General features: G+C 35.9%; 1 protein-coding gene across 1 annotated transcript in view; it reads right to left on the bottom strand.

The window, feature by feature from the left end:
• Window positions 1–2,273: 2,273 nt before the first annotated feature.
• Window positions 2,274–26,821, bottom strand: part of klhl5 (kelch-like family member 5) — a 41,381-nt gene continuing 16,833 nt past the window's right edge. The window contains exons 3-11 of the mRNA XM_039691645.2: window positions 23,517–23,653; window positions 22,573–22,769; window positions 20,415–20,627; window positions 11,013–11,199; window positions 8,646–8,870; window positions 7,695–7,857; window positions 7,368–7,580; window positions 4,839–5,010; window positions 2,274–4,302 (exon numbers count right to left, since the gene is read on the bottom strand). Of these exons, the coding sequence (XP_039547579.2) occupies window positions 4,246–4,302; window positions 4,839–5,010; window positions 7,368–7,580; window positions 7,695–7,857; window positions 8,646–8,870; window positions 11,013–11,199; window positions 20,415–20,627; window positions 22,573–22,769; window positions 23,517–23,653 (1,564 nt within the window). The 3' untranslated portion in view covers window positions 2,274–4,245. The remainder of the gene's footprint in view (window positions 4,303–4,838; window positions 5,011–7,367; window positions 7,581–7,694; window positions 7,858–8,645; window positions 8,871–11,012; window positions 11,200–20,414; window positions 20,628–22,572; window positions 22,770–23,516; window positions 23,654–26,821) is intronic.

Here is a 26,821-nt window from a genome sequence, read left to right as displayed (position 1 = left end):
ATGAGACTGTTGGTATCTTTTTGTGTTATATGTGCCCAATATGTATGGTATCCAAAGCAAAAGAAGTATATCTATGATTAGCCAATCAAACACCTGCTCTGGTGACTTCTTCATATTATTTTAAAATATATTTAACATCTACAAAAAAAAAAAAAAAAAAACAACAAAAAAAAACTACTAAACCTCACAAAGGCTCTGCTTTGGCAGAATATGATTATGCTACATGATCATATTTTTATATATGAATACCTGTCAATAACATAAGACATGACACTTTTGAAATATGCAATAAAATATAAATAACTTTAAACGATATGATTTTTAGAGATGTACCGTGGATATTACCCTATTATCCTGTTCGCTCCCAACGAATCAAACCACAACCCTTCCATTGGAAGTCTTTCATGTACTCATCTCATATCGCATAAAGTATCATAGCTGCACAAGTATAACAAAATAAGGCTATATTTCAGCTTAATGAAGAAATATAATAACAACAGTATGATGTAGAAAAAAGGCATTACAGCAACAATGGTGTTATAGTTTCTAATATCGACTGAATGCAGAGAATGTAATGTGAATATTCCAAATGTTGTGGCAGTCTCTGATCTCTGAACTGTTCCATTATTTTGATTCTGTTTTTCTTTATATGCAAATCTGCACACTTCTCGTTCTTCATTTAAAACACTGAAAAGGATCTTGGGATTTAGAAAACTAGATCAAAATACCAAAACTGCTTTCTTCGACTTCTCAAGCTGCACTTTGTACTCAGTATGGGGTTTAAGAGTGTACCACTAACAAACACACACGCACGCACACACATTTTATAGGGACATTTCATAGACTCGATAACTTTTATACTGTCCAAACTGTATATTCTGTCCTCTAACCTACTACTCTTACCCTGGAAACCAGTTTTTAAAAAACAAATGGGTGCACTGAAGCGATCAAGAGTTGGTTTAAAACTCTTGAATTCGCTTCTGATTCTGCATCTAACAACACACACACACGCACACACACACACACACACATACACACACACACACACACACAAAAACAAACATTTATCTCGTCATCAAAAAAAAAATGCTCTGGGTATTCTGCAAACTATTATTTTCTTAAATCAATATTTTTGTTTTACACCATCCTTTGAACATTATAAATTTACTTGGGAAGCAAAACAGTCGAATCTATTTTCCTAAACCCATTGCCAACTTTTTTAATGCTATATTTGGCTACATTTACGCTTAAAAAAACTGCCAATGGGGTAAGACATTTATTCCAGATACATTCTCTGAAAGCAAGCCTTAATTTCTTATACAATTTTTGCTTTTCAAATCAAGTTATTTTGTAAGAATTTTCAGATATTTTTTACTAAAAAAACAGTGACAAAAAATACTGTTCAGGAAAATGATTTTGCAGTACACATAAGGGAGGAGATGTTAGAAAAATCATTAATTGGGTAAAATAATATCCCAAGACTGCACTTTAAAGGAGTAGTTCACTTTAAAAAAAAAACTTTTGCTGATAATTTCCTCACCCCCATGTCATCCAAGATGTCCACGTCTTTCTTTCTTCAGTTGAAAAGAAATTAAGGTTTTTGATGAAAACATTCCTGGATTTTCTCCATATAATGGACTTCAATGGGAACCAAAGGGTTCAAGGTCCAAATGAGAGTTTCAGTGCAGCTTCAAATAGCTTTAAATGACACCAGACGATGAATAAGGGTCTTGTCAAGGACCCTTCGAGTCATGACTCGAAAAAAGATTTGTTCATTTTGATGAACGAGTTCAAACAGGAGTCACGAACGCTCATCACAGAAAAGAGCAAGGCGAGCATTTGTGCTTATAAAACTTAAACTTTTTTATTTATTTTTGAAATGACTGATCGTTTCGGTAGATAAGACTCTTATTCATAGTCTGGTGTCGTTTAAAGCCCTTTGAAGCTGCGCTGAAACTCTCATTCGGACCTTGAACCCTTTGGTTCCCATTGAAGTCCATTATATGGAGAAAATCCCGGAATGTTTTCATCAAAAACCTTAATTTCTTTTCGACTGAAGAAAGAAAGACATGGACATCTTGGATGACATTGGGGTGAGTAAATTATCAGCAAAAGTTTTTTTTAAAAGTGAACTACTCCTTTAAAAGTTCTCTCAATATTGAATAGTCATGTTTCATCCTGATTAACTTGATAGTTCCCAGGTGTCTGTGATGCGTCGAAAGATGGAATTTGGTATGTACATTTAAATCATGGTTAATCTGTTTTGGATTTTTCCCAGCAGAATTTATTTCCATTAAATGGACAGTGACCTAAAATCCAGCTGCTATTGTGGAGATGAATCACTGTGCAAAAATAGAAATACTATAAATAAAACATTGTGTAAGCCATGAGGAGCAAACCAACAATAACTATTATTTACAAAGATCTTTTTTAATCTTTTGCTAAAGCTTTCCTTTACTCAGCAGGGGAAAATCTCAGTTTGTCTGCTTAACTCTCTCCGCTGAGTAATGGGATGCATTTCTAAATTCAAAAACTAGAAAAAATGATTCACAGTTCTGAATATGCATTAGACCTTGTTATGATGTTCTTTCTCTGAGCTTGAAGCGAGTTGGGAATAAGGACACAGTATAATGAAGGATTGTGTTACTCCCTTGAAGGTATAATTACCATATTCGCATGCAATATTGCTGCTATGCTCTAACTGTGTTTGGGCAGGTGAATTAAATATACATCCAAAACATACTCGCTCACAATGGGCTGATAATGTCAAAGTGATTTCCACTCTCAGCATGTGGCCTGATTTCCATCTCTTGTCTTCCTTCCCAATTTTGGTCCGTCTATCCATAGATCTTTTCTCCTCATACATTCAATTGTATTTGCCAGTCTAATATAGACACATTTGCTAGATTTAATGTGATTTGATCAGTAGTGTTTGATCAAATCTCAAATTTTCTTTTCTGCAACAGGACTGTTGTTCTGACCTGTTCTGTAGAAATATCAGCATGCTTAGTGAATACAACTAAATAAAGAACCGCGGTTACCCTTGATTTCACTGTTAAAACATTAATAATAATACTTGATTTTAAAATAGACAGACGAAAATACAGACACACACACATTCATACATACACAGTACAATCCTTGTCTGGTTCTCTCAGCACTCTTTTTCCCTAGAGACACTTTACTGCACTCCGGCTATTCTTAGACGACAGACCATTTCTACAGAGAAAATATGGCTGTGCACATTACAGTTATGTTTTAATTGACTCTGTTAATTCTTCATCATTACCACTCTGTTTCTTCTCTTTGATGTATTAAATATTGTAGTTTTAAATACGGCTGTTGTAAATAAGTCACCAAAGTAACTATAGATGTATTAATTAGTTGCAAATTACCGTTGAAAAGTTTGGGATCAGTAAGATTTTTTTAAAGAGGTCTTTTATTCTCACCAAGACTGCATTAATTTGATAAAAAAAAATACAGTAAAAACAGTCATATTGTAAATATCATTACAGTTTAAAATAAACGTTTTCTATTTGAATACGTTTTAAAATGTAATGTATTTCTGTGATGGCAAAACTGAATTTTTAGTAGCCAAAACTTCAATCTTCAGTGTCACATGATCCTTTAGAAATCCCAATCTGCTCATATGCTGCTCGATAAACATGTCTTATTATTATCAATGTTGGAAGCAGATGTGCTGGTTAATATTTTTGTGGAAATCATGATTAAAAAAAATGGATTTTTAGATGAATAGCATTTATTTGAAATAGAAATATGCCACATTTTAAATGTTTCTACTGTCTCTTTTGGTCAATTTATAGGTAAAGTTCACTCACAAATGAAAATTCTGTCACAAAAAATAAATGTTAAAGAATATGGGTAACCATTGATGAAACTACGGAAGATACTACTGTATGAGTAAATGATGACAGAATTTTAATTTGGGGTGAACTATCCCTTTAATGCATCTTTGGTGAATAAAAGAGAATAAATATATAAATAAATTGTTTTATATAGCTACATAGCTAAATTTACATATAGTATAGTGAATACATACTAGAAGGCATAAAGGAATACCACAGTTGTGTTTTCATCTGTATGTCACAGCAAGCGTGATTTTCTCTGCTCTGGTCAGCAGAAGCTCAGATCTGTCTGACACTGGAAACACTACAACAAGAGCACTGGAGGCTTCAGGCTTGTTCAGGATGGTCACCATGGAGATGATTGACAGCAGGAGGCATTTCAAAGCTTTACAGCAACCACACAAGCTCCGGCACGACCCAAACACAACGGCGCCACCTGGAACAAAAACACAAATCCCAATTAGAGAGAATAGATTCGACTTCACAAGCAGTCTTTTCGGCGGAGCATTTATGGGATTGATGTTCTCTCTGTCAACAAACACTGCTTTTTTTTTTTTGCTCCCTCTCCCGCTCACATACACTTATATGTAAACATATATCATCACCCACACACATCCCGAGGCTTACAACGAAACAATATGAACTCTCGGCATGTGGGCGAAGGAAATGCCGCCTAAAACATAATGAGAAATGAAGCCCAGGAGAAATCAGGCGGTTGCTATAGCGCGAGGTAATAACAAGACGCTGTGATGCAGAGAAGAGCTGTGCTTCTGTCAAAATGATGGAGGCCCTGCATTTACATAATGAACAAACAGCACCGTAAACAAACAGCGGTAGGAGGAACGAGGCAGAATCAAACAGTAACAGAAAACCGAGCTCTTACTTGTACGTGCGACATGAAGGGAACAGAAGATGGATGAATAATGTAAATGTGCAGATATTAGAAAATAAGGCAGATGGACAGATGTTTACCTGCGTCCACTCATTGGTTTGGGGATCGTAGGCTTCTACTGTGTTCAGGTACACCTGACCATCATAACCACCGACAGCATAAAGACGGTCCCCAAGCAGACACACGCCAACAGCGTCTCTGCTGAGGCTCATGGGTGCTACTGCTGTCCACACGTCCGTCTTCGGGTCGTACCTGAAAGAAGTGGTAAAACAGTAATTATATAAACAGGAAATATCAACCAAGTTGATTTATAAATGTTTTCTCTAGATTTATATTTCGCTAGACCTTGCCATTTCTATACCTAAAGTCAAGTCACATTTATTTATAAAAGATTTTTATCAACTATACCAGCCCGTTCTCATCCTTTAGCGTCATATGACAAAACGGCTCTATACTACGCACATGGCACCCGTTGTCGTTAATATAACACGCGAAACCCAAGACGTCATAAATCCTTTAGCGTGAATATGACACGCAGACCCTACCCCACACCTAAACTTAGCCCTCACAGCGCGTGTTATATTAATGATAACGGGTGCCATGTGCGTAGTATAGAGCCGTTTTGTCATATAGCGCTCTATATGACCCTAAAGGATGAGAATGCTTTGACAATACAGATTGTTTCACAGATATAACAGGAAAATAATGAAACAAAGTTTGTTTGCAGAAGAAAATAGTGTCACAGGCCAGCTTAAAGGTGCCATGTGTTAAAAAAAATCAAAACATACTCCATATTCCATACCAGATGGGGGCAGTATACCTCCAGAAAGTGAGTTGTGCCGCGGCCGCGGGCGCACTCTCACGTCTTCAAACAACACGAGCGAGAGCTGTCTTAATTTAATAAAATATTAATTAAATCAATTGACATGATGATAAAAGGTTGGAAGACCGCAGTTTCACGTGGAGAATTTGGGGATTTTTAGAGATTAGAGACTCAATGAACAACATCTCAACACTAAATTATGAAGGCCGTCTCATAGACGTCTGTCTCAAATACAAGCTGGGGCATTTCAACTTTTTATATGGGAAAATAAAAGCCCAGGGTATTATTTAAAGTTTTACGGTATTTAACATTTTATTAATATCTCACAATTGTATAGCAACTTACTACCATATTGTACTGTTATTACTGTATTTGACTAAACAAATACAGCCTTGGTGAGCGTAAAAGACTTCTTTCAAAAACATAAGACATCTGTAATGAGAAAAACTGCAGCTAAACAGGCTGAAAGATAGATATGCAGGAGGGAAACATGCATCTGTTTAGTCTCCTTTCTTTCAGAAGTCCCGTCGAGCAAACTTTGACTGACAGAAACTAAGAGCATTCAGGGTGCAAGAAGTGTTCAGCAGACAGACAGCTCTTTTAAACAAAGATGCAACAGGGGCAGAGAGACAGACAGATGAGAGAAGATGATGAGCATGAGTCAGTCACACTGAAGACCAAATACATTCTTAGTCAACAGTGTTTCCAAGACATGACCAAGAGGAAATCACGCTCGGGGACCACTAACCACACAGAAAAATCATCCTGGCAGGCTAAAAAAGTACATAAAAAGCAGCTCATAAAATCTAAATGTTGTGGAGCATGGTGTTCCTTCTCCTGGAAAAGTGCTTTTATCTGTTCATTTATTTGGAACCTCACTAGGATAAAACAAGCCTTTCTTCACAAGGTCATGCATAAATCACAAGTGGGATTTTACCTAAGCTTCTGTTCAAATGGATTCTCTCAATTTTTCTTTAATACCCAAGCGTCAGGGTAGGCCTATGATATTAGACTACACAGCCAATAATAAAAGATAATGAATTTCAAACCTGAACCATTCGTTTTATTCAAAAATCAACAGTATGTCATTAGTCTTTAGTCTGTCGCAATCCATGGATACTTTCCCACAACTTGCAGAGACGTTTTTGCTTTTTAGCGGCGTGTTGGGGTTCCGGTACACCAGCCATGTCAACGAAACGAATGAATGAAAATTTGCACATAAGATTTGTCCATATCTATGGCAGTGGTACAGTACACCTCCATATTATTACAGTAATAATACAGTAAGCAAAAGTGGCGTCCCAGTCAAGCCCAAGTTAGTCGCGGACGTGGAGCTCTCGGCATCTCGGCCACGCTGATATTGATCCTCTTTTAATTTCTCCTTTTGTCCCAAAGTCTGCTTACCATGGTCCATAATGTTTGAACAAAACAACAACAGCGTGAGCGTGCCGCTAGACGTAACACAGTTATCTACGTCAGTCGCCATGGTTACTATGGCAGTACAAGCGGAAACCAGGGATAACGCTGATATTACATAATTGACAGGCGACAAGTGAACAGGGACAGGCACTTTTTAAAATTGTGAATTTCTCTAAATTAACAAATTCTTGGAAACATTTAAGAACACAATTGAAATAAATATACAACACTGTGCAAGTGTTTTTTGGATATTTTGATACAAATTTCTTACGTATTGTACCTTTTAAAGCTTCTTATTTGTTTACAACAGCCGGTTAATAAGAACATTGATCCCCGTTTCTGCCCCTTTTATTTCGGCCCTTTTTACCTTTCGACACAGTCTGACAGTCGAGATGCTAAGCTTGAGGCTGGGGCATCATGTCCACCGATCGCATACAGAAAGCCATTCCACGTCGCTACGCCAACACCGCCTCTGCGTTTAGACATGGGCGCGCAGCCACTCCATTTGTTGGTGTGAGGATCGAAACACTCCACTGATTTCAGACATGAACTTCCATCCCGGCCACCCACAGCATACAGCCTTAAAAAGAGAGACAGAGAATGAGAATTATAGATTAAACAGACAGACAACATTTTAATGCCATATGTGGAGTCTGTTCAATTAGAAACCCAATTTTTAGCTTTCTATGCATACTTGTTGTTTAAAACTGCAACTCCCACAGTGCTTCGAGGTGTTGCCATGGATGCAACAAAGCTCCATTGGCGAGCTTGAGGGTCCCAACGCTCCACCGTGCTGAGATAACTCCAACCATCATGACCCCCTACTGCATACATGGGGCCTTCTAACACCGCAACACCTACAAACACATGATCACAGATTGTATAAGCTTTCATTTGTGCTTTCATGTGCAATATGCTTGAAAATATCCTTAAGGGTCCAATGATTTCTACAATGCGGTAAACATGGATGGATCGAATTTATAATATAACGGAATGTCATAAAATGTGGTCATATTTGTATGAATAAACCAAAAGTAGGGCTATAGACAAATTGTGATATGGACTAGTGTACTAGAAAACCATAAAAAGACTGACAAGTCTCCATGTTCTGCACGTCTTTGTGTGAATGAGTGGCACAGTGAATGTTTACATCAACTATAAATATACTCAAGCATGTGTGGCACTTGTGGTGTTTTCAGGACATAAACGCAGTTCACCAGCATTTCACAATTTCATTTGATAAAACTATTGTCAAATACACATTAAAAACTCTATTACAGCACTTTATTTCGCCCAAAATTGAAAGTTATTGTTCAAATTTCAGTAGATTATACAGGTATTTTAAATATTTCTACACACTTAAAAATAGTAAGTAAACTGTTAAAATTAGGCATTCATTTGATTACGAACAAATTGTTATTAAATCATAAAACACAGGATCCAGAAAAATTTCTGAAAAAGTAAAACATTTCATAGAAGACTATTATTGTTCAATTTGTAATTATTATTAATAAAGAACAGTAAATTTGCTTAAAAAAAGGATTGTATAGGGCCAAAAACACTGTCAAGCAATCAAAAAACATAATTCAAGTGAATGACAATAAAGATTCCAATGTCGCCACTAAATGCAAATGTAATTCCTCACCTAGGCCGTGTCTATGCGTGGACATGGGGGGCATGACGCTCCAGCTCTTGCTTCGGGGGTTGTAGCATTCCACTGTGTTGAGAGTCTTGAGGCCATCTCGTCCTCCAACCACATACAGGCGGTCGTCGAGAACCGCCACACCGAACTGCAGCCTTCTTCCACTCATAACAGCCACCTGCCGCCATGCGTCCCTCCGCAAACAATACTGCTCAATACTAGTGGCCCCTTTAAAAACAATTACAATCACTGATGAAGACATCTGTACACCAGCAGGGCCCTTCTGAATTCCCAAACTAGAATTCAGATACCTTCTCTATTGATATAGAGAGTAAATGAAGCTCTTTAAGGTCTTGATTGTTACAGATAAGCATAAATCTGAAAAAAAGTCTGTTAGAAATGAAATAAAATGGTTATGCTGGTTGAAAGTATCTTCACATCCTGATAGCAATCACTAAGTTAAGTGGTCTAAATGTATTTATATATAACCCAAACCCATGACGGTTTGTTACTTGATTTTATGTGTTTGAATGGCAACACTATTAACGCCAAAATGGATCTGCAGCAGTCAGTTGACACCGATCAGTGCTCTTTAAGTTGTTTATGTTCATTATTATTTGTTATGTTATGTGCTTCGAGACATGAGGTAGTTTAATGCCCTCTCTCAAGGCTCTTTTGTTTGCTCCCTGCTGTGTTTTGAAGGAGATGTGGCTTTGGAGACGCTCTGAAGGGAGGGTGGGATCGTATGCTTTCAAGGCTATCTTGTTGAAGCAGTTGAGGCATTTTTACTGGGTAGAGGGAACACATTGAGAAGAACACAGATTAACCTGTTTTTGTTTTTTTTGTTTTTTTTTTATCATCTATGAGTTAATAGGCTAAAATAAGTAAAGAACAACAGGAAGTTTAAAGCCCTAAGGACTAAACTGTGGAAGCAGAAGTCTCTGTGATTCTTTTCTAGACAATTGGCTAATTGTCTTCTAAAAATATACAGTAATTGCATGGAATAAGTAAGATTCAAAAACCCTGTGAATCTAGTTTTAAAGGTCACTGGCTTTATATGCCAATAGAGAGCAAAATAACTATTTTTTTTTTTTTTTTTTACCATAAGCTGTGAGGTTAATATATCATAATATATAATATATCACTGTGTTTCATAGAAGCAATAAGTCAGTGATACATCAACATAATTTAAAAACATATATGCGTAATATCCAAATTCCTTGCAAAGTGTTTTACACTATGTATCATTATGATTATGTAATTATCATATATTATCATTATGAATATGTAATTTGTGGTGCTTCATGGACTGCAAAGTTTCAATGGACTTCATATTCTTCCTCTGATTGCTAAATACGTTTTTGCTTCAAATCCAAGTTTGTAATGTGATTAATCTCAGAGCTGGGTAATTTATTTCATGACTTGGAACTCTTTATTGAAAAATATTAAAAAATCCCAATGGAGAACATGAATGGAACCAAGTGGGCGGTCACTGTGGCACTCTATACACCATTCATTACAAACTATGAAACCTGTGAATCAACTATTGACCATAATTCTCAATGAATTCAGCCAAGACTATTCACCTTCAGCCTCATTAAAAATAATACATAGGTCAGGTCTTGCTATACTGAAAAAGCTTTTCTGCAAGTGTGTAACAGATCAGACCATGCAAACTTCTGTCTCACATTTGGCCTATTTAAAATGTAAACATTTAAAAGTTTGTAAAGTAATCTAAAGCCCTATTTTAACAATCTAAAACGCAAGTGACAAGCTCAAAGCCCAAGTAACTTTGGGGGCGGATCTCAGCGCTGTTGCTGTTTAACCGGCGCGATAAATGACTCTTGCGCTCAAAGCAAATCTAAAAGGGGTTGGTCTGAAGTAGCTTCATTATTCATAGGTGTGGTTTGGGCGTAACGGAAAACAAACCAATGAGAGCGTCATATCACATTCACTTTAAGAGGATGATGAACTGAATTGTTTTCTGGAACTGCAAAAAAGCACCTGGGATTGTTTGCACCGAAATACGCCTCCTTTTTTGCGCTGAACCACCCAAGTTCATTCCCTAGTTTGTCAGCGTACATCTGTGAAGGGAAAAGTCCACTTTGCACGGGTGCAAAATACGAATTATATATGCGTCGTGTACAAAGCCAATTACACAGGGTGCAAGATAGGGCCCCTACTGTTTAAACCACCATTAATTCAAAAGACTCAAGACCATCCTGTTAAAATGGAAATGTCTCAGCAGTCTACTGCACTAATGGAGAAAATCTGACACAAGTTTCCTTTTTATCAGCCCAGATAACATTTAAAACCAATAATTGAAGGCATTTAGAACTATAGAACATTAAAATTGTATGAAAAGAATACCTTTTGTGGCATCCATGCCACCCACAGCGAAAAGTGCCCCTACAGTGGCCTTGCGTGGACGTGTTCTTGGGCTCTGGAGGAGAGGCCGTCTTTCTGGCAACAAATGATACTTCATGGCCTCCATCACCAGCCGTTGACACTCCACGCTGTCCCTTAGCAATAGATTCGCCTCCATATCAGCTAAAAACTGCATCCAGAAAAGACAACAATTGTAAGGCCCAAAAACTACAGATTAAACATGTTATAAAATCTATTAGAATTATAATAATAAAATGAATAATAAAACATTTATGTTTAGTGGAGGGGCTTAATACCTTGCTATTCATAACATGCTATTCCAGTTTTGCTATGTACAAACTGAAGGCGATGACAACAAATGTTTCTAGACATTGTGAAAAGTCTTAACAAGCTTTATTATAAAAACACATGGCTTGTCTGCAGAATCAGAAACGTGGTTTAATTTACTATATTAAAAACAATAACAAAGAAAAGCAGGAGCACAAACTAAGTGTCAACTGGTAAAAAAGTAAAATGTACAGCACATTCACAAAATAAGTTCTTTTTCACATAGTATTGCACTTAAATGGTAGCCTGGATACCAGCCCGAACCCCACACACAATGTTTTTTGGTCGGGAAGTTCGGTCTGGACTCGATCCATTGCGGAGTAATTATGATCGGTTCAGAAATCGTTGACCCAATCAAATTGCCAGGGCGGGCTTTATACGATGATGGACAGATGATCTGTACCTAATCATCACATTATCAAAGAGTGCTTGGGTTAAACTGGTTTCCCTCAAAAATGACTGCAGCTGGAGAATTTAGATGTATATATTCTGCTATCACGTCTGTTTTAGAAGAAAATTGGACGCAATGAAACCCTGTGGTCGTTGTTGTTTCTTCTTTGGTCGCACTCATGGAGGACCAAGTAAAATAAGCAACACTCATTATTTTACTACTTCTTCCAGCATATGTGAAGTTGAGTTCTGTTGACAACTATGCATAGCTCAACATATGCCACTTACTGCATTGCTCTGATTGGTTGTAGGTCTATCCAATTGAGTGTAGTGTTTTGTTGTTGTTGTTTTTTTTCCCCTGGTTCGGTTAAGACACACCTCATAATCAAAGCCCTATGGAGCAGTATCAGACTGACGAAGGCTACTTAAATGGACAAATACACACAGGATTATGTCAAAATGCCTGCCAAGGCCCAGTCGTTTATGTCTTAAGTGAACATAAACAGCTGAGAAAGAAATCGGATGTGTATAATTATATTGGATCCGTGCGATAGGTCTTTAAGTGACAGCAGCCTAATAAACATGATGATGTCTGTTTTCATTTTCATCAAACACCTAATGAAAAAGAGAAAATCACTCACTGCTCTTGACTGGATAACTTTTGTAGATTTAACAAGGATTAATCTACATTTAATTTATACAGCATTGTAAAAATTTTGTACACATTTTCTATGCATTATCATTTTACTTTAATTCTATTTATGTACCTGAATACTACTGTCAGACCTAACTGAAAACCTTTTGCACTAATTATTTAATTTGTATATTTGTATTACTATTTGTGCTATTACTAGTCATTTGTTTATTTGTTCTTATTTTATAACTGACCGTTCACTTTTCTTTAGTAAAGTTTGAACTTTGTATTAGATAGGCTAGTAGTATTTGCTGTGGTATTAGAATTGCAAAATTTCACTGGTATCTAAAATGTAGGTCATAATAAGCTTACCGGTATTAATTAGAGTACAAGTTTACCCAGAAGTTTAAAAAAAATCACTTTTGGTAACACTTGGTATCATTTGCAAACTATTACTTATAGTTATAGATAATTCATAGTTAATATTGTAGTCTCTACATTGTTAATATATTAAAATGAATAGTGAGTTATTTCAAGTAGATACAATATTTGGATTTATATCAAATTACCCTTTACAGACACTGCTCTACAAAAACATAACTTGTGTTGCATGTAGAATTTTAAACGCAAAGACCAATTTAATCATTAAAGGATTTTGTTGTTGGTTATTTTCGATATCGATCATTAACAATTTTATCAATTAGTTATTGCAATACTAATATTATTCAGACTAAACCCATTAAAAATAAAGTGAAAAAAATAACATCCCAAAATCAAATGCCAAACACTCTTGTCTGCCTAAACTGACTTGATTAATTATTCTAATGTTGCAAAATGTATTATACTTATTTTTTTCTTGGTTTCCTTGATTTTATCCCTGCATAATCAACTAGGATAAAAAGCACTTCAGCTCACTTCAGGGCACTTTGGTGTTTACTGTAAACCCACTGTTCAATTGCTTCTCTAAAAACTGAAATCACCTCAGTCATGCTGTCATAAAGACCAAGGAGCTGCTTGCCAACTTCAAAATGTTGATTTATGCTGGAGTAGATTAGCTTTAAGATTAGATAAAAGCTTTAAACATTCCAGACAGGAAGGGTATTTATGAGAGGAGTGATCAAGACAACACTGACAGTTTGGAGAATTATTTTGTCTGAAATCAACAAAACATCAGAGATTTGGCATCTGCAAGGGAGTGGTAAGAAAAAAAACATCAGTAACCATGATAGAAATGATCATCCAAAATCTACCGGTTGACAAATTTCTACCAGTTTATTGTGTCTGTCTACTCTACGGTATATCGCAATCGCCCCCCAAGGCTGCATTTATTTGACCAAAAATATTTTCAAACTGTGAAATAATCTTACAATTTAAATAATTTTGCTATTTTAATATATTTTCAAATTGTATTTGTAACTATTTCGGTGATGGCGAAGTGTTATAAGGATGAACATGGAGACGGACGACAGGAATATAAAACAAAGGTTTTATTAAACTACAAGGTAGCAAATGTTACCGCATATGTACTGTAACAGCATGTGTACAATACACAAACAATAACCAACAAGTACAGACTAAACAAGAGAGAGGGACTAAATAACACAGAGGTAACGAACTAAATGATGTGCAGCTGTGGTGGAAGATTAGGGTCCATGGGAACAGATGAGAAACATGTGACTGATGACAACAAAAACTGAAAGACTGAAAACGCCCAAATAACCATGACACAAAGCTGAATTTTTAGTAGTCATCGCTCCAGTCTTTACTCCTGAATGATATAACATGTTACCGAAGGAAAGATTTCCAATGACACCAAAGTATTGACAGTTTGATAATTAAAATACATTTTTAAAGCTTAGTTCTGGCATTCAAATGACATAATACATTTTTCTGATAACCTATTGTACAGCACATTTCTGACAGGAGATCTTTAAACACCATAGCCACAAAAAGCTAGGTTTCAAATTGAACCCTTACTCTCACCCACTTAAAGAAACACTTTGATAACCTGACAGTAGTGAATCCTTCTCAGCTTCTCAGACCTTGAGGGGAGGACTCTGGGGACACATTGAAAAGAGGAAACAAGCTTCTGATGAAACTTCTGACAAAAGGTCCAACCTACATTCCTTTTTTAAAAAGAGGGAATCCCAGGGAGAGACAGAGATAGTGTCCCTCTGGGTCTCCAACAGAGTTCAGATACTCTTATATAGGCAACAACTCCTAAGCAAACAAGCTTTTAAGAAGCTAAAACACACACACACACACACACACATACACACACAAAACCTTTCCTGCAAGTTCTAAGAAACTCTAAATCATTAGCAGCTCATACATAAACATCACACAGGACATTCTTTATTCTTTTTCCTCTTGTGTCTCTCTTTTTTCTCGTAATCCTTTTCAAATGACACCTCTCGTGGCTGTTAACGAGTGTTCTTCGTTTATCACATTCATACTCTCATCTGCCCTGTTTATCTCTTCTCTCAGCTCGGCTAGTGAATAGAGAAGGTTTTAATTAGAGGTTTTAATCTTGGATCGTCACAATAATAATAATGGCTTAATGAATTCTGCTGTAGTGATATGGCCCTATAGAGACACTCTACAAGTACAACATACCCTGGGTCCAACCACACCTGCTAAGGGCAAGAGACTTGGTCAAATTTAACATCCAGAATTATTTAACATAAGTTGTTTTGAATAAGAGTGTCAGCCAAATTTATGTTACACTCTCAGAAAAAAAGGTACAAAAGCTGTCACTGGGGCTGTACCTTTTCAAAAGGTACACTTTTGTACCCAAAGGCTGCATATTGGTACCTTAGTGGTACATATTAGAACCTAAAATGCACATATTAGGACCTAAAATGGACATATTAGCTCCCGAACTGTACATATTAACACTTAAAATGTACATATTACCACCTAAAATGTATATATTAACACCTTAAATGTACATATTAGCACTTAAAATGTACATATTAGAACCTAAAATGGACATATTAGGACCTAAAATGGACATATTAGCTCCCAAAATGTACATATTAACACTTAAAATGTACATATTACCACCTAAAATGTACATAATAACACCTGAAATGTACATTTTAGCACTTAAAATGTACATATTAACACTTAAAATGTACATATTAGCAGCTAAAATGGACAAAAGTTTACCTTTTGAAAAGGTACAGCTACAACAGGCAAACATGTCGGCTGTGTTGATGCTAGGGCTGAGTTGACGATATCAATTTCAAGATTTTAATCAATCTCTTTATTTTGATGAACTGAGATCTTTTGGTCTATGCTGTTCTCAGTTGATGCATTAACAAAAATATTGTAGCATGCATACCATAGAATAATCGCAATAAGCTTTTGGCTTTGTTAATTTTGATATAAAACAAACAAAGTAAAAAATCATAATATAATAAATCTCGTTTTGATGCTCTTCAAAGTGGCGTGATAGATCGCTGTAGCCAGCTCACGCACTTAAACGAATCATATCACGAAATATATATTATAGCACGAAATAAACATGAATGAACATCAGAAGGTACATCAGAAATGTATTCTGTCTAATGTAATCGCTAATTAGAATTTTTCCATAACTTTCGCAACTAACTGAAATAAGTTGTCGTTAAAGTAATAAAATGACTAAAACTAAAACTGAAATAAAAAATAAATTCTGTAAAAAAATAAAGCTGTATGGAAATATAAAAAATAATAAAAATGACAAAAACACATAACAAAATGAATCAAATTAAATTGAACACTGAAAATATATATATAAAATATATAGTAATAAATAATAGAACATAAAGAAGTAGTAAAATATCACTGGCATATACTACATAAACAACATGTATTCACATACAAATTTCAAAAACATTCATGGATACAGTATGCGCGCGTACACCATCAGTCAGTACCATCTCACTGAATCCATAATCACATCCACTGCGCTCAGAGTTTTCTTGTTAGAGTGCCAATATCCCACCCATTCAACACCACCTCCACCTCCTCAGTCTCTGCTTTCACCTCCCTCCCACTCTCCATTTATCTCCACTCCACCCTTTCTCTTCTACTCTTTGTGCTAAAAACAAAACTCTAATCATCGCCACCTCTTTCATAAAAGTGGCCATGTCACATACGATGAACAATCACATCTGTCATGGAACAAAATCGATCATCTCCACTGAACGTGAATACTGAGGATACGTGTGGAAGAGGAATGAATGTTCTTGAGTTAGGATGGCTGGACGGTGGCTTAGAAAAGCCTTTTTTTTTCTTCACTGGGAAGCACAGAACAACCTGCAATTTACATTTAGATGGAACTGAACAAACTCTGCTCAGCCAGCCAAGAGTGGGAGAACGCTCATCTGGAATTATTTAAATATTTCTCTTTTTTCACCTTAGAAAAGAGGGGGGAAGAGAGAAATAGAAAGGTAGAAGTAGAGAAAAGGCGAGCAGAGGGAGTTCAGTGGAATATATCATGCATTAAGATGAAAAAAGCTCAAAGCTTTGAGCCTTGACGAGAAAGAAGACAAGGTCAATTAAGCTGTATTTCCATTTAAATATCATATCCTGAGGCCACAGACTGAGTGCGCGACAATAACGTTAAAACACTGCAGTAGGGCTGCACAATCACATAAACAACCAAGATTACAAACTGTGAAAATTGCCTACTTCTTTGGCATCAAAATATATATATATTTACAGAATAATGTGTTTTTAATGACAACCAATGCTAGAGCATGTGTTTAAGTGGTCAAACTCATAAAAGTTTCTTTAATTTTACATTTATGCATTTGGCATAAGCTGTTATCCAAAGCAACTTGCATTCAAGGTATATATTTTTATCAGTTTGCGCATTCCCTGGAAATTGAACCCATGACCTTAGCCATGTGCTTGTACTTCTAATTTATGCTTTACTCCTAATAGCTTTACAACCAAGGCAAAAAAAAAAACTAGTGCATTTGTAGTTTAATTTAAAACATACTACAAAATGCACAGCCAGAGAGCAATATGATAAAACTGCAACTCTCCTATTATAATCACAGTGTAAATAAGGCAAAATATGAATAATATTGTTGTGCATTAAACTCTGTTAAAGTTGAGCGGTTAACCATTTTCTTGATTTACAGCCATATATAAAAAGCAATTAAGTAATTCAGGAACATAGTTCTTCTCAGCTTTGAAATTTACAGCAGATGGCTAAATAAAACAAAGCTCCATACAACATAACACAAATACAAATAGTATTTCAATTCTATAAATCACAATGAATAATCAGGATTATAATGTCAAGGTAAATAATCAACAATTATATTTTTTGCCACACAGCAAGCCCTGCACTGCAACATTTAACAAGGACCTGTTTAAATTCAAATATGTAGAAGAACAAAAAAATTCTGTATAGTGTGTGTTTGTGTGCAAGAAGTGAAGAATGTGATAAGAAAAAAAAGACACAACAACATCCTCCTTATCACACTCTCCAGGCTCCAAACGTATCCCATCATTGAGTACACAGCCTCATAGCAGAAGCAGCAGAACAGCACTGACCTTCACACACACATACTGTAAAGACTAGAGATACTGTACTATAAGGGCCGAATAGCAATCCTCTACGCAAACGCATAAATGCAAATTAGCACATTTCAAAATCCGTCAGAATGCAACTATGTGCTGGGTTCCATTAGCAATTGGAGTGATCTGAAATATTGGTAACACTTTACAATGAGGTTGTTTTAGTTAACATTACTTAATACATTAGTTAACATGCACTGAACCTGAACAGTCTTTATTAATGTTACCTTACATATACTATTGCATCTCTTGCTGTGTAACACAGGAATAAATCTTACTGGTTCTTGCGGAAGCTCAAACGTGTTGTGTAACACATGAGAATGAACCACACTGGTTCACAATGCTTAAGCTTCGGTTTATTATAACTGATGTGTGAGTTAATGAATGTGAATAAAAGCCTAAATTAAATCTGTTCATCTTTTATCATAGCGATTGAGTCTTGTCCGAAAATTTTGACTAAACCGTTCCCTATGGATTCGTTTTAGGATCTCTTAATGAACCTTTTGAAGCGTCAAAGTGGTAGCTGCATAGATGTCAATGAAGGGGAAGACAGCTCTCAGATTTCATCAAAAAGATCTTCATTTGTGTTCCGAATATTAAGGAAAGTTGTACAGGTTTGGAACGACATGAGGTTGAGTAATTGAGTAATTAATGACAATTTTCATTCCTTTAACATTTCTTACTGCATGAGTTAACATGAACTAACGACAAACAACACCTGTAGCATAAGTTAAAAGGTTAGTTCACCCAAAAATGAAAATTATGTCTTTAATTGACTCACCCTCATGTTGTTCCAAGCCCGTAAGACCTCCGTTCATCTTCAGAAGACAATTTAAGATATTTTAGATTTAGTCTGAGAGCTTTCTGTCCCTCCATTGAAAATGTATGAACGGTTTACTGTCCTTGTCCAGAAAGGAAATAAAGACATCCTCAAAGTAGTCCATGTGACATCAGTGGGTTAGTTAGACTTTTTTGAAGCATCGAAAATACATTGTGGTCCAAAAATAACAAGTTCAGTGATGCTGATGACGTAAGACGCTGCTGACGTATTATCAGTGCGTCCGAGCTTCCTTTACAGTCTGAGGAAGACGGATGCTGTAAATGAAACAATCTTCGCAAACATGTCTAAGGATTTCGACAGAGACTTGCATTTTTTTGCCCAGCCATATTTATTTGAAACCGAATACACGGACGTCATCAGCGTCACTGCGGATTCGTGAATGCGGATTGACAACAGAACCGGAAGATAATACAATGCTGAATAAAGTCATAGTTTTCGTTATTTTTGGACCAAAATGTATTTTCGATGCTTCAAAACATTCAAACTAACCCACTGGTGTCACATGGACTACTCTGATGATGTCTTTATTTACTTTCTGGACAAGGACAGTAAACCGTTCATACATTTTCAATGGAGGGACAGAAAACTCTCAAACTCTCAAATGGACAAAATCTAAAATATCTTAAACTGTGTTCCGAAAGATGAACAAAGGTCTTACGGGCTAGGGACGACATGAGGGTAAGTCATTAATAGGGGCGGAAGTTGTTTAGTGGTTCATGCAGGTTGTCTACAAACCAGAAGTTTGTGGTGGTTCAATCCCCGGTTCCACCTGGCCAAGTGTCTAGGTGTCCATGTCATGAGCAGGACACCAAACCCCAAATGCTTATTTATTTATTTATTTATTATTATTTATTATTATTAATGACATAATTTTTGGTGAACTAACCCTTTAATCTTTAATAATGTTAACTTGTGCATAGACTAATGCATCTTTACATTAAATGTTTACATTTTTCACATTTGTTGATGCATTAGTGCATGAACTAACAATGAACAACACCTGACTTTACGAAATTAATTAACTTTTAGATTTCTTTTAGATTTCTTAACATTCAAGGTGCATGCTACTTAAAGCATTATTTACCACAAACTAACAATGAACAACATTTATATGCACAAGGCACAGCACTTTATTAAAGTTACTTAAAAGCAATGAAGCACTTTTGTGAAGCTCATTGATAAAGTAGAAGCCATTAGAACATCAGTTAATGTGTTTTTTAATGTTTGTAAGCTCTTTACATGATTTATCTTTGATAAAGTATTTATTATGCATTTTTGTAAACCTTATTATCAATTTTGAGAGCCATTTGGGTGGGGTGTTACAAAGTGGGCCGACTTGCCTTAAAAAAGGGACTTTGACAAAGCTAAAAGGCTGTTTAGGATTCCACTGCAAAACGTCAAGAAGCTTGTGAGCATTAATCACTGTGACTGACCGACTTACTGACTGATCACTCAATTAACTGATTAGCTGATAAATGAATAAATGCAGATTATTGATTTTCTGGTGTGGCTTCATGGTTATACTGATCAAGCTGACTGAACAAGTAAGAGCATAGCAGAATAAAAGACTGGCTGACTGATGGATGGATGGATGGATGGATGGTTGACTGACCTGTGGTTTAAGCAGGGGTAAGCGGATGTGAGCGAGAAGCACAGGAAGCTGTGACTGACGGGTGGACGCATCATGGCGGACCCAGCTGAGCAGGGCTGTTACCACGGTTTCCTCTTCTGGAACATTCATGTCATCAGAAGCTAAAAGCTTCTCTACCTCACATGAAGGCAAGAGCAGAAACTCCTGATGCCTCATGACCTCCATGAAGTGCTCCTAGGGAGAGAGAGAGAGAAAGATTATCTAAATTGGTTGATGGAACCAAGGATGTGGTTGTCACAAAGTAGAGCATCACAGTGTGTGTGAGTGTGACTAATGGCCTTTCAGCATAGCAACGTACAAAATACAAAGTGAATGAGCACTCTCCTATAAGTCGATTTGACAGATTCCATCTACCAAGAGAATAATAAATGGAAATACAAATTTGAATGGTGGATCAGTAGCATGTGTTGTTTAGATCAGGTTCGGGATAGTAGATGTTTAGTCAAAGCAAAAAAAAAAAGTTTACATTGCAGCCCTGCACAATAACTCAATCAAAATTCTAGACACGTGACACAGGCTATGATGTGTATAGATAAAAACACACACATATTATATATATATATATATATATATATATATATATATATATATATATATATATATACAAATATACATAAAAATATATATTAAATGATTATTACTTTTATTCAGCAAAGATGCTGTAATAGCATTTATAATGTTACAAATTGCTATAAATGCTAATTTCTGTTTTTATGAAAACTAAAACAAACAAGAAAAAGTGTCATGGTTTCCACTAAAATACTAAACAGCACAACTCTTTTTAACATTAATAATAAATGTTTCTTGAGCATCAAATCGTCATATTAGAATGATTTCTGAAGGATTATGTGACACTGAAGACTGGAGTAATGATGCTGAAATTTCACCTTTGCCATCTCAAAAATACATATATATTAAAATAGAAAACCATTTTCTTGTAATTTTCACAATATTACTGTTTTCTTTTGCTTTTACTGCAGCCTTGGTGAAATGTTTATTTATTGTTAATAATTATGATATTTAATCCAAGCTATTATTGATGTTTTTAGCAACTTTATATGACACAGGTATGACATATTTGTATGTATGTGACATATATATGTTAGCAATTACACCGCACACTGGTTTTGCTTCAGGACCCAGACTTTTCAAGTGTATTATCTTCCCTTTTAAAAGCTGATAATATAATTATGTATTGTAAATATAGCCTAATAAATATTGTTATTTTCATTTTAGAACAGTATTTGAATTTGGTATAGATTTCTCTGCTTTTCCTGTTGAACAGACCTGCTATCCAACATCGACATCCCTGGTGTTCCAAAGTGGACAAGAGAACTGGACACCATCACATTGTTGGGGAATGGGGGATAAAATAAAAACAAGGAAAGGAAAGACAGATAGGAAACAGAGGCACTGATGGGAAATGGAAAACAAGTTTTCACTGCAGTCTCCATGACAACCCCCCCTGTTGTGAACTGTGGGCGGGCTATTATGGGTTATATTTTCTTGAATGAGTTTCCCTCAGGAGCAGTGAAACATCAAACGCTGAGCGGAAAATTTGCGAAGAGGAACAGTAGCATGTCCAATTAAACACACTCGCCTCGTTCAGGGAACTTTTTCGGCACCAGTGCTTCCACGCCTGTTAAAATGGGCTCAATTGCTTACTCAAAAACCCACAAAAACGGGCACAGACAGACAGATGGACATAGACACCTATAGATGAATACAAATACACACACTCCGCCCACATAGATGCAATACAGAACGCTGAAGGACGCAAAAAAATAAAATAAATGGTGTGTCTGTAACTTTAAGCAAATCATATGCTGTTGAGTGCACACGCTCGATAGTGTCCTCTAATTCACTTCCAAGTTTTAACTCGGTGAACTGCGGATGATAAATCCTTCAGTATGTGTTTGGTTGGGAGGCGGACAAACAAAGAAAGAATGAAAGAAAAGTGATAAAAGAAGAAAAATGAGGCTGAGAGAGAGGGGTGCTTATTGAAGATAAAAAAAAAATAATAATGAAAAAAACAAGAGGTTTAGAATCAAATTTCCAGACTTGACTTTGCCAGTATATCTTTTGCACTAATTAAATGAGTCAATGTGTGTGTGCTCACCATTGTGTAGTTGTGTGCAACCTTATGGAGGTCCAGGCAGCCCTGAGCGTCTGCAAAGGATCGAATGCCCAGACAGTTGGAGGGATGGAGTTGTTTCATTAGATAACTGCAGCAGGCCTGAACCACCGCAGACAGCTGCAGAAGACATGAAGCCGACAACAAACTCTCTATAGTGTCCTCTCTCAACTCCAAACGCCCTGTAGAAAGACAGACGGAGATTAGGTGTGCAAATAGTGAGGGCTTATTGGTTTATTTATTTAGTAAGTGAACTATCAGTCAATAGTTGTTGTTTTTTAAAGAATTGAATACTTTATTTAGCAAGGACACATTCATTTGAACAAAAGTGACAGATTGTTTTTGTAACATAAATAGCTTTATTATTTCAAAGACGATTTCACTATTTGCTCTTAGTTTGAATATTGGTGATAAGAAATGTTTCTTGAGCACCAAATCACCATACAGACAGATTTCAGAAGGATATTACGACACTGAAGACTGGAGTAAGGATTCTGAAAATTCAGCCTTGCCATCACAGGAATAAATTAAATTTTAAAATATATTCCAATCGAAAACAGTTATTTTGAATTATAATAATATGTCACAATATTACTATTTTTACTGTAATTTTCGTCAAATAAATGCGGCCTTGGTGAGCATAAAACAATCTTGCTTTTAATCAATGATGTATTCAACTTAAAATGTATAATTAATGACAATAAAATGAATAGAAAAAATTAATATCAGTCCTTCTGACTTTTGAATGCACAACATTACCTCACTATAATTAAAAGTATTTTCTTTTTAGACAATTTCTGTTTTGTTTTTGATATTTTTTGCAATTTTTGATTTATCTGTAGGCTATCAGCTAAAATTTGAATGTGCATCCGTAGTATATGTGCATGGGAATATATCTAACCAAACATCTCTTCCAGATAAACACAAACCTGTATAAGCGTACTGTACCAAGACCCATAATGCATCTGGGTCCACACCCTCCATTTTTATCTCATCTTGCTTTGCCTCTCGGACATCACTGGTGAACATGGCCGCAAAGTAATCGGACACTGATGAGAGAACCAGCCTAAGAGAGAAAGACAGAGAGAGAAACTGAGATGACACTATACTGTCTCTGACTGAGTGTCATGTTGTACATGCTCTTGTTTTTTAGAGCATACAGTATGTCTCCAACACAGATCGTGGCCTGATTGGAGGTAGCTTGCCAAAATATACTTTTCATCAGAGTGAGCTAATATAATCTGCGTCCCAATTCACAGTGTTTATCCTTCGAAGGCCGCATTCAAAGGCCGATTGCATCACGAAGGCTGTCCCAATTTGTAGGCTCCTTCAAATGAAGCCTCAAAATGAGTCCTTTATTTCCTGGGCAATAAAGGATACAACACATGGGTCCTTCGTGGCCTAGCCTAGCACAAAATTTGGTGGTTTTGGGTTTCAACTTACTCAAATAACAATTGATAGAGATGTAAAAATACTAAGATGCAATTTTATATCATACTAGGGCTGTCAGTTAAACGTGTTATTAATGGCGTTAACACAAACCCATTTTAACAGCGTTAATTTTTTTATATGTCTTTTTGGCCTAGCAAACTTTGTAGTTTTTTTTCACATCCTTTTGCAACAGGACATGGCATGAGCAACGCTGCACTATGAAACCCATTCATTTCAACGGCTTGTGCCACGCGAGGACATTTTGTTGCTTCGTCGACCAAAGCGCAAGCGGATTTAGCTAGACCAGAAACAAAACAACATGCTCGACGCCGCACACCTACAGCCAAATAGTAGGTTAAGTTTTGAGTGGATGATGAACATCATTCAGACGCCGTCCCATTTATTAAAGCTCGGTCCAAATATCTTTGCCTTCGAAAGGTCGTGACGGAGGTGTTCTTCGAAGGACGCAACCACTGAATTAGGAATGTCTCACCCCCTCCGATGCAAAGTATTTATTTGACATATTGGCATTAAGGTTAATTTTTATGTATTTATTAACATGTAATTACAATATAATAGAATAACAACCAACAATTAAAAAAAAAAAACTATCATGACGTTGAAGTTTCAATCAAGCACATCCTCACGCTTTTACAGCTACACGGCAGTATTAGCTAACCTTGTTTGCATCAGGATGAGTAAAGACAGCAATAAAGCAAAGAAAAGGGACAAAAAACATTATTTTATATATTTGGAATTTGAGAGTGAGTTTTTCTTTAAAAATGTAGGCAAGTATTATCATTTCATATTTTAATCATCATTAAAAAAGTATCTGATTATTGCGATCTGAAAAACTCAGTATATTGTCAAGCATTAAGCAAAGTTAGCAACCTTCTCTATACAGGTGCATCATGAAGCGTAGGTTTCACTTTGTGTGAAACAGAAGGTAGATTGCTGAGAGAAATAGTATGAAAGAATGTATGAATGAATGAATTATGTGAATCTATCTCAAAGGGGGAACCGACTGTCTTCAGAAAAAAAAAAAGACCTCGAACTCGTGTGGCAGTACCGACAAGTCTCGGCAATTAGATAAGTTTTGTCCCAAGAAGTTGCAAGATTTGTCACTAGGCGTTTTCTTGGGGGAAAAAAGTCACTAAAGGGGTCTGAAAAGAGTTGACTACACTGGGGCAGAGAGTGGATTTACCTGCCAGAGAGTGGATTTACATTTTCATTCAGCCAAGTCTGTCTTTTTTTTTTCTGACCAATGCAAAAATTGGAACAAATTTGAAGGTTTTTGTAGGTGGAAAAATAGCTATGTGCATTCTAAAAATCTCAACACTTCAGAAAATAAGGTAGCCTATGTAGAAATGTTTATGTTAATGAATTGTTTATGGAGCAGATAAAATGCCTATAATTTATAATTTTGACTCATCCATTTCATAAAAATAATTTAAAGGTTGAAATTTGATTTATAATTTTATATATTTCTTTGTCAAAACAACATTTGAACAACACGTTGGTTGATAACACGTTATGAACTTGCAAGGCACCCATATAGTAATATTGTAATATTTATTCAACCAAAAAGTGCATAGCGCGGCTAATTTTATTTGTTGTTTGTTGGTTTTCGACATTAAAACTTGGTGAAATGATTTCAGTATGTAGTATCGTTACTTTTTGATTATTTCCAGCACATTCTAACATGTTTAAACTGTGATCATTTTAGTCACTTTAATTATATATGAAATTTTCATACCGTTTCATCTCTAGTTATGATGCACAACAATAACAACTTTATTAACAACTACAGCATAAAATGCAAATATGCAAAGTATTGTTATCATAATGAACTGTATTCTGCAAATCTATTCTTTTCTTTAACATTAAAAAGTGACGTCTAATAACTCTTTCAAGTGTATATCAGTTTGGATTGTTGTTAGTTTAAGAGTAGTGACACAGTATTGAGTAGCTTTCAGCCATTTTCATTTTAAAAATGGACAGAAATGAGAAACAGAGAGAGGGGTGACAGAGAGAGATTACTGTAAGAGACAGGATTTGAGGATCAGTTAACTGAAGCATGGTAAAATGAGGATTTCCTATTCAAATCTAGCTCTGCAGACAAAGATATTCACATGCACACACACTCAGTCACAGCTTGCGGCTTTAAATCTATTAGACTCATAGCCAAAATGCTAATTACTATATCAAAGAACTGAGAATGTATGCATGCTTGTATTACAGCTTAAAAGGAAGGCAAACTCTGTGAGGTTTGTTTTTGTTTGCTTTACGTATTAAATTACGAAGCAATTTTATTGTTTTGCTTGCATGAATGCTGGTTGTTTAAAAAGATTAATAAGTATTTGATGAGTAATTTCCATTATATACACATCAAACCAGATTACCAACTGACGACCACTAAACGTTAGAAATGCAACATCAACACTTAACTAGAAATGAATAAAAGATGATTATCACAGAACACCACAGATATAATCTAGGGCTGCCCTCGACTAAAGTAGTAGTCATTCATTTAAACGATTAGTCGATAATCGCGCGTTTATATTAATAAGCCATAAATCATAATAATGAGCCAATAATTTGCCAATATTTTACATAGCCTAATCAGCGTTCAAACGCACGCATAAAGCTTGCCACGGCGCACAGATAAACGTAATGATTATGAGTGTGTCGTGAAAAAAAATCGAAAGAGACATTTGAATAATTTTGATAATGTTTTCCTGTGTTTTTGGCTGCAGAGATTAAGTCACGATGCTGACAGACGTCATCTCCATAGTAGCTTGTG

This window comes from Pimephales promelas, chromosome 6 (genome assembly GCF_988280905.1).
Source record: "Pimephales promelas chromosome 6, fPimPro1.hap1.1, whole genome shotgun sequence".
In the NCBI taxonomy this organism is placed as follows: Eukaryota; Metazoa; Chordata; class Actinopteri; order Cypriniformes; family Leuciscidae; genus Pimephales; species Pimephales promelas.
The sequence above is the reverse complement of the archived record's forward strand: the minus strand, read 5'-3'. Positions and strand labels throughout refer to the sequence as shown.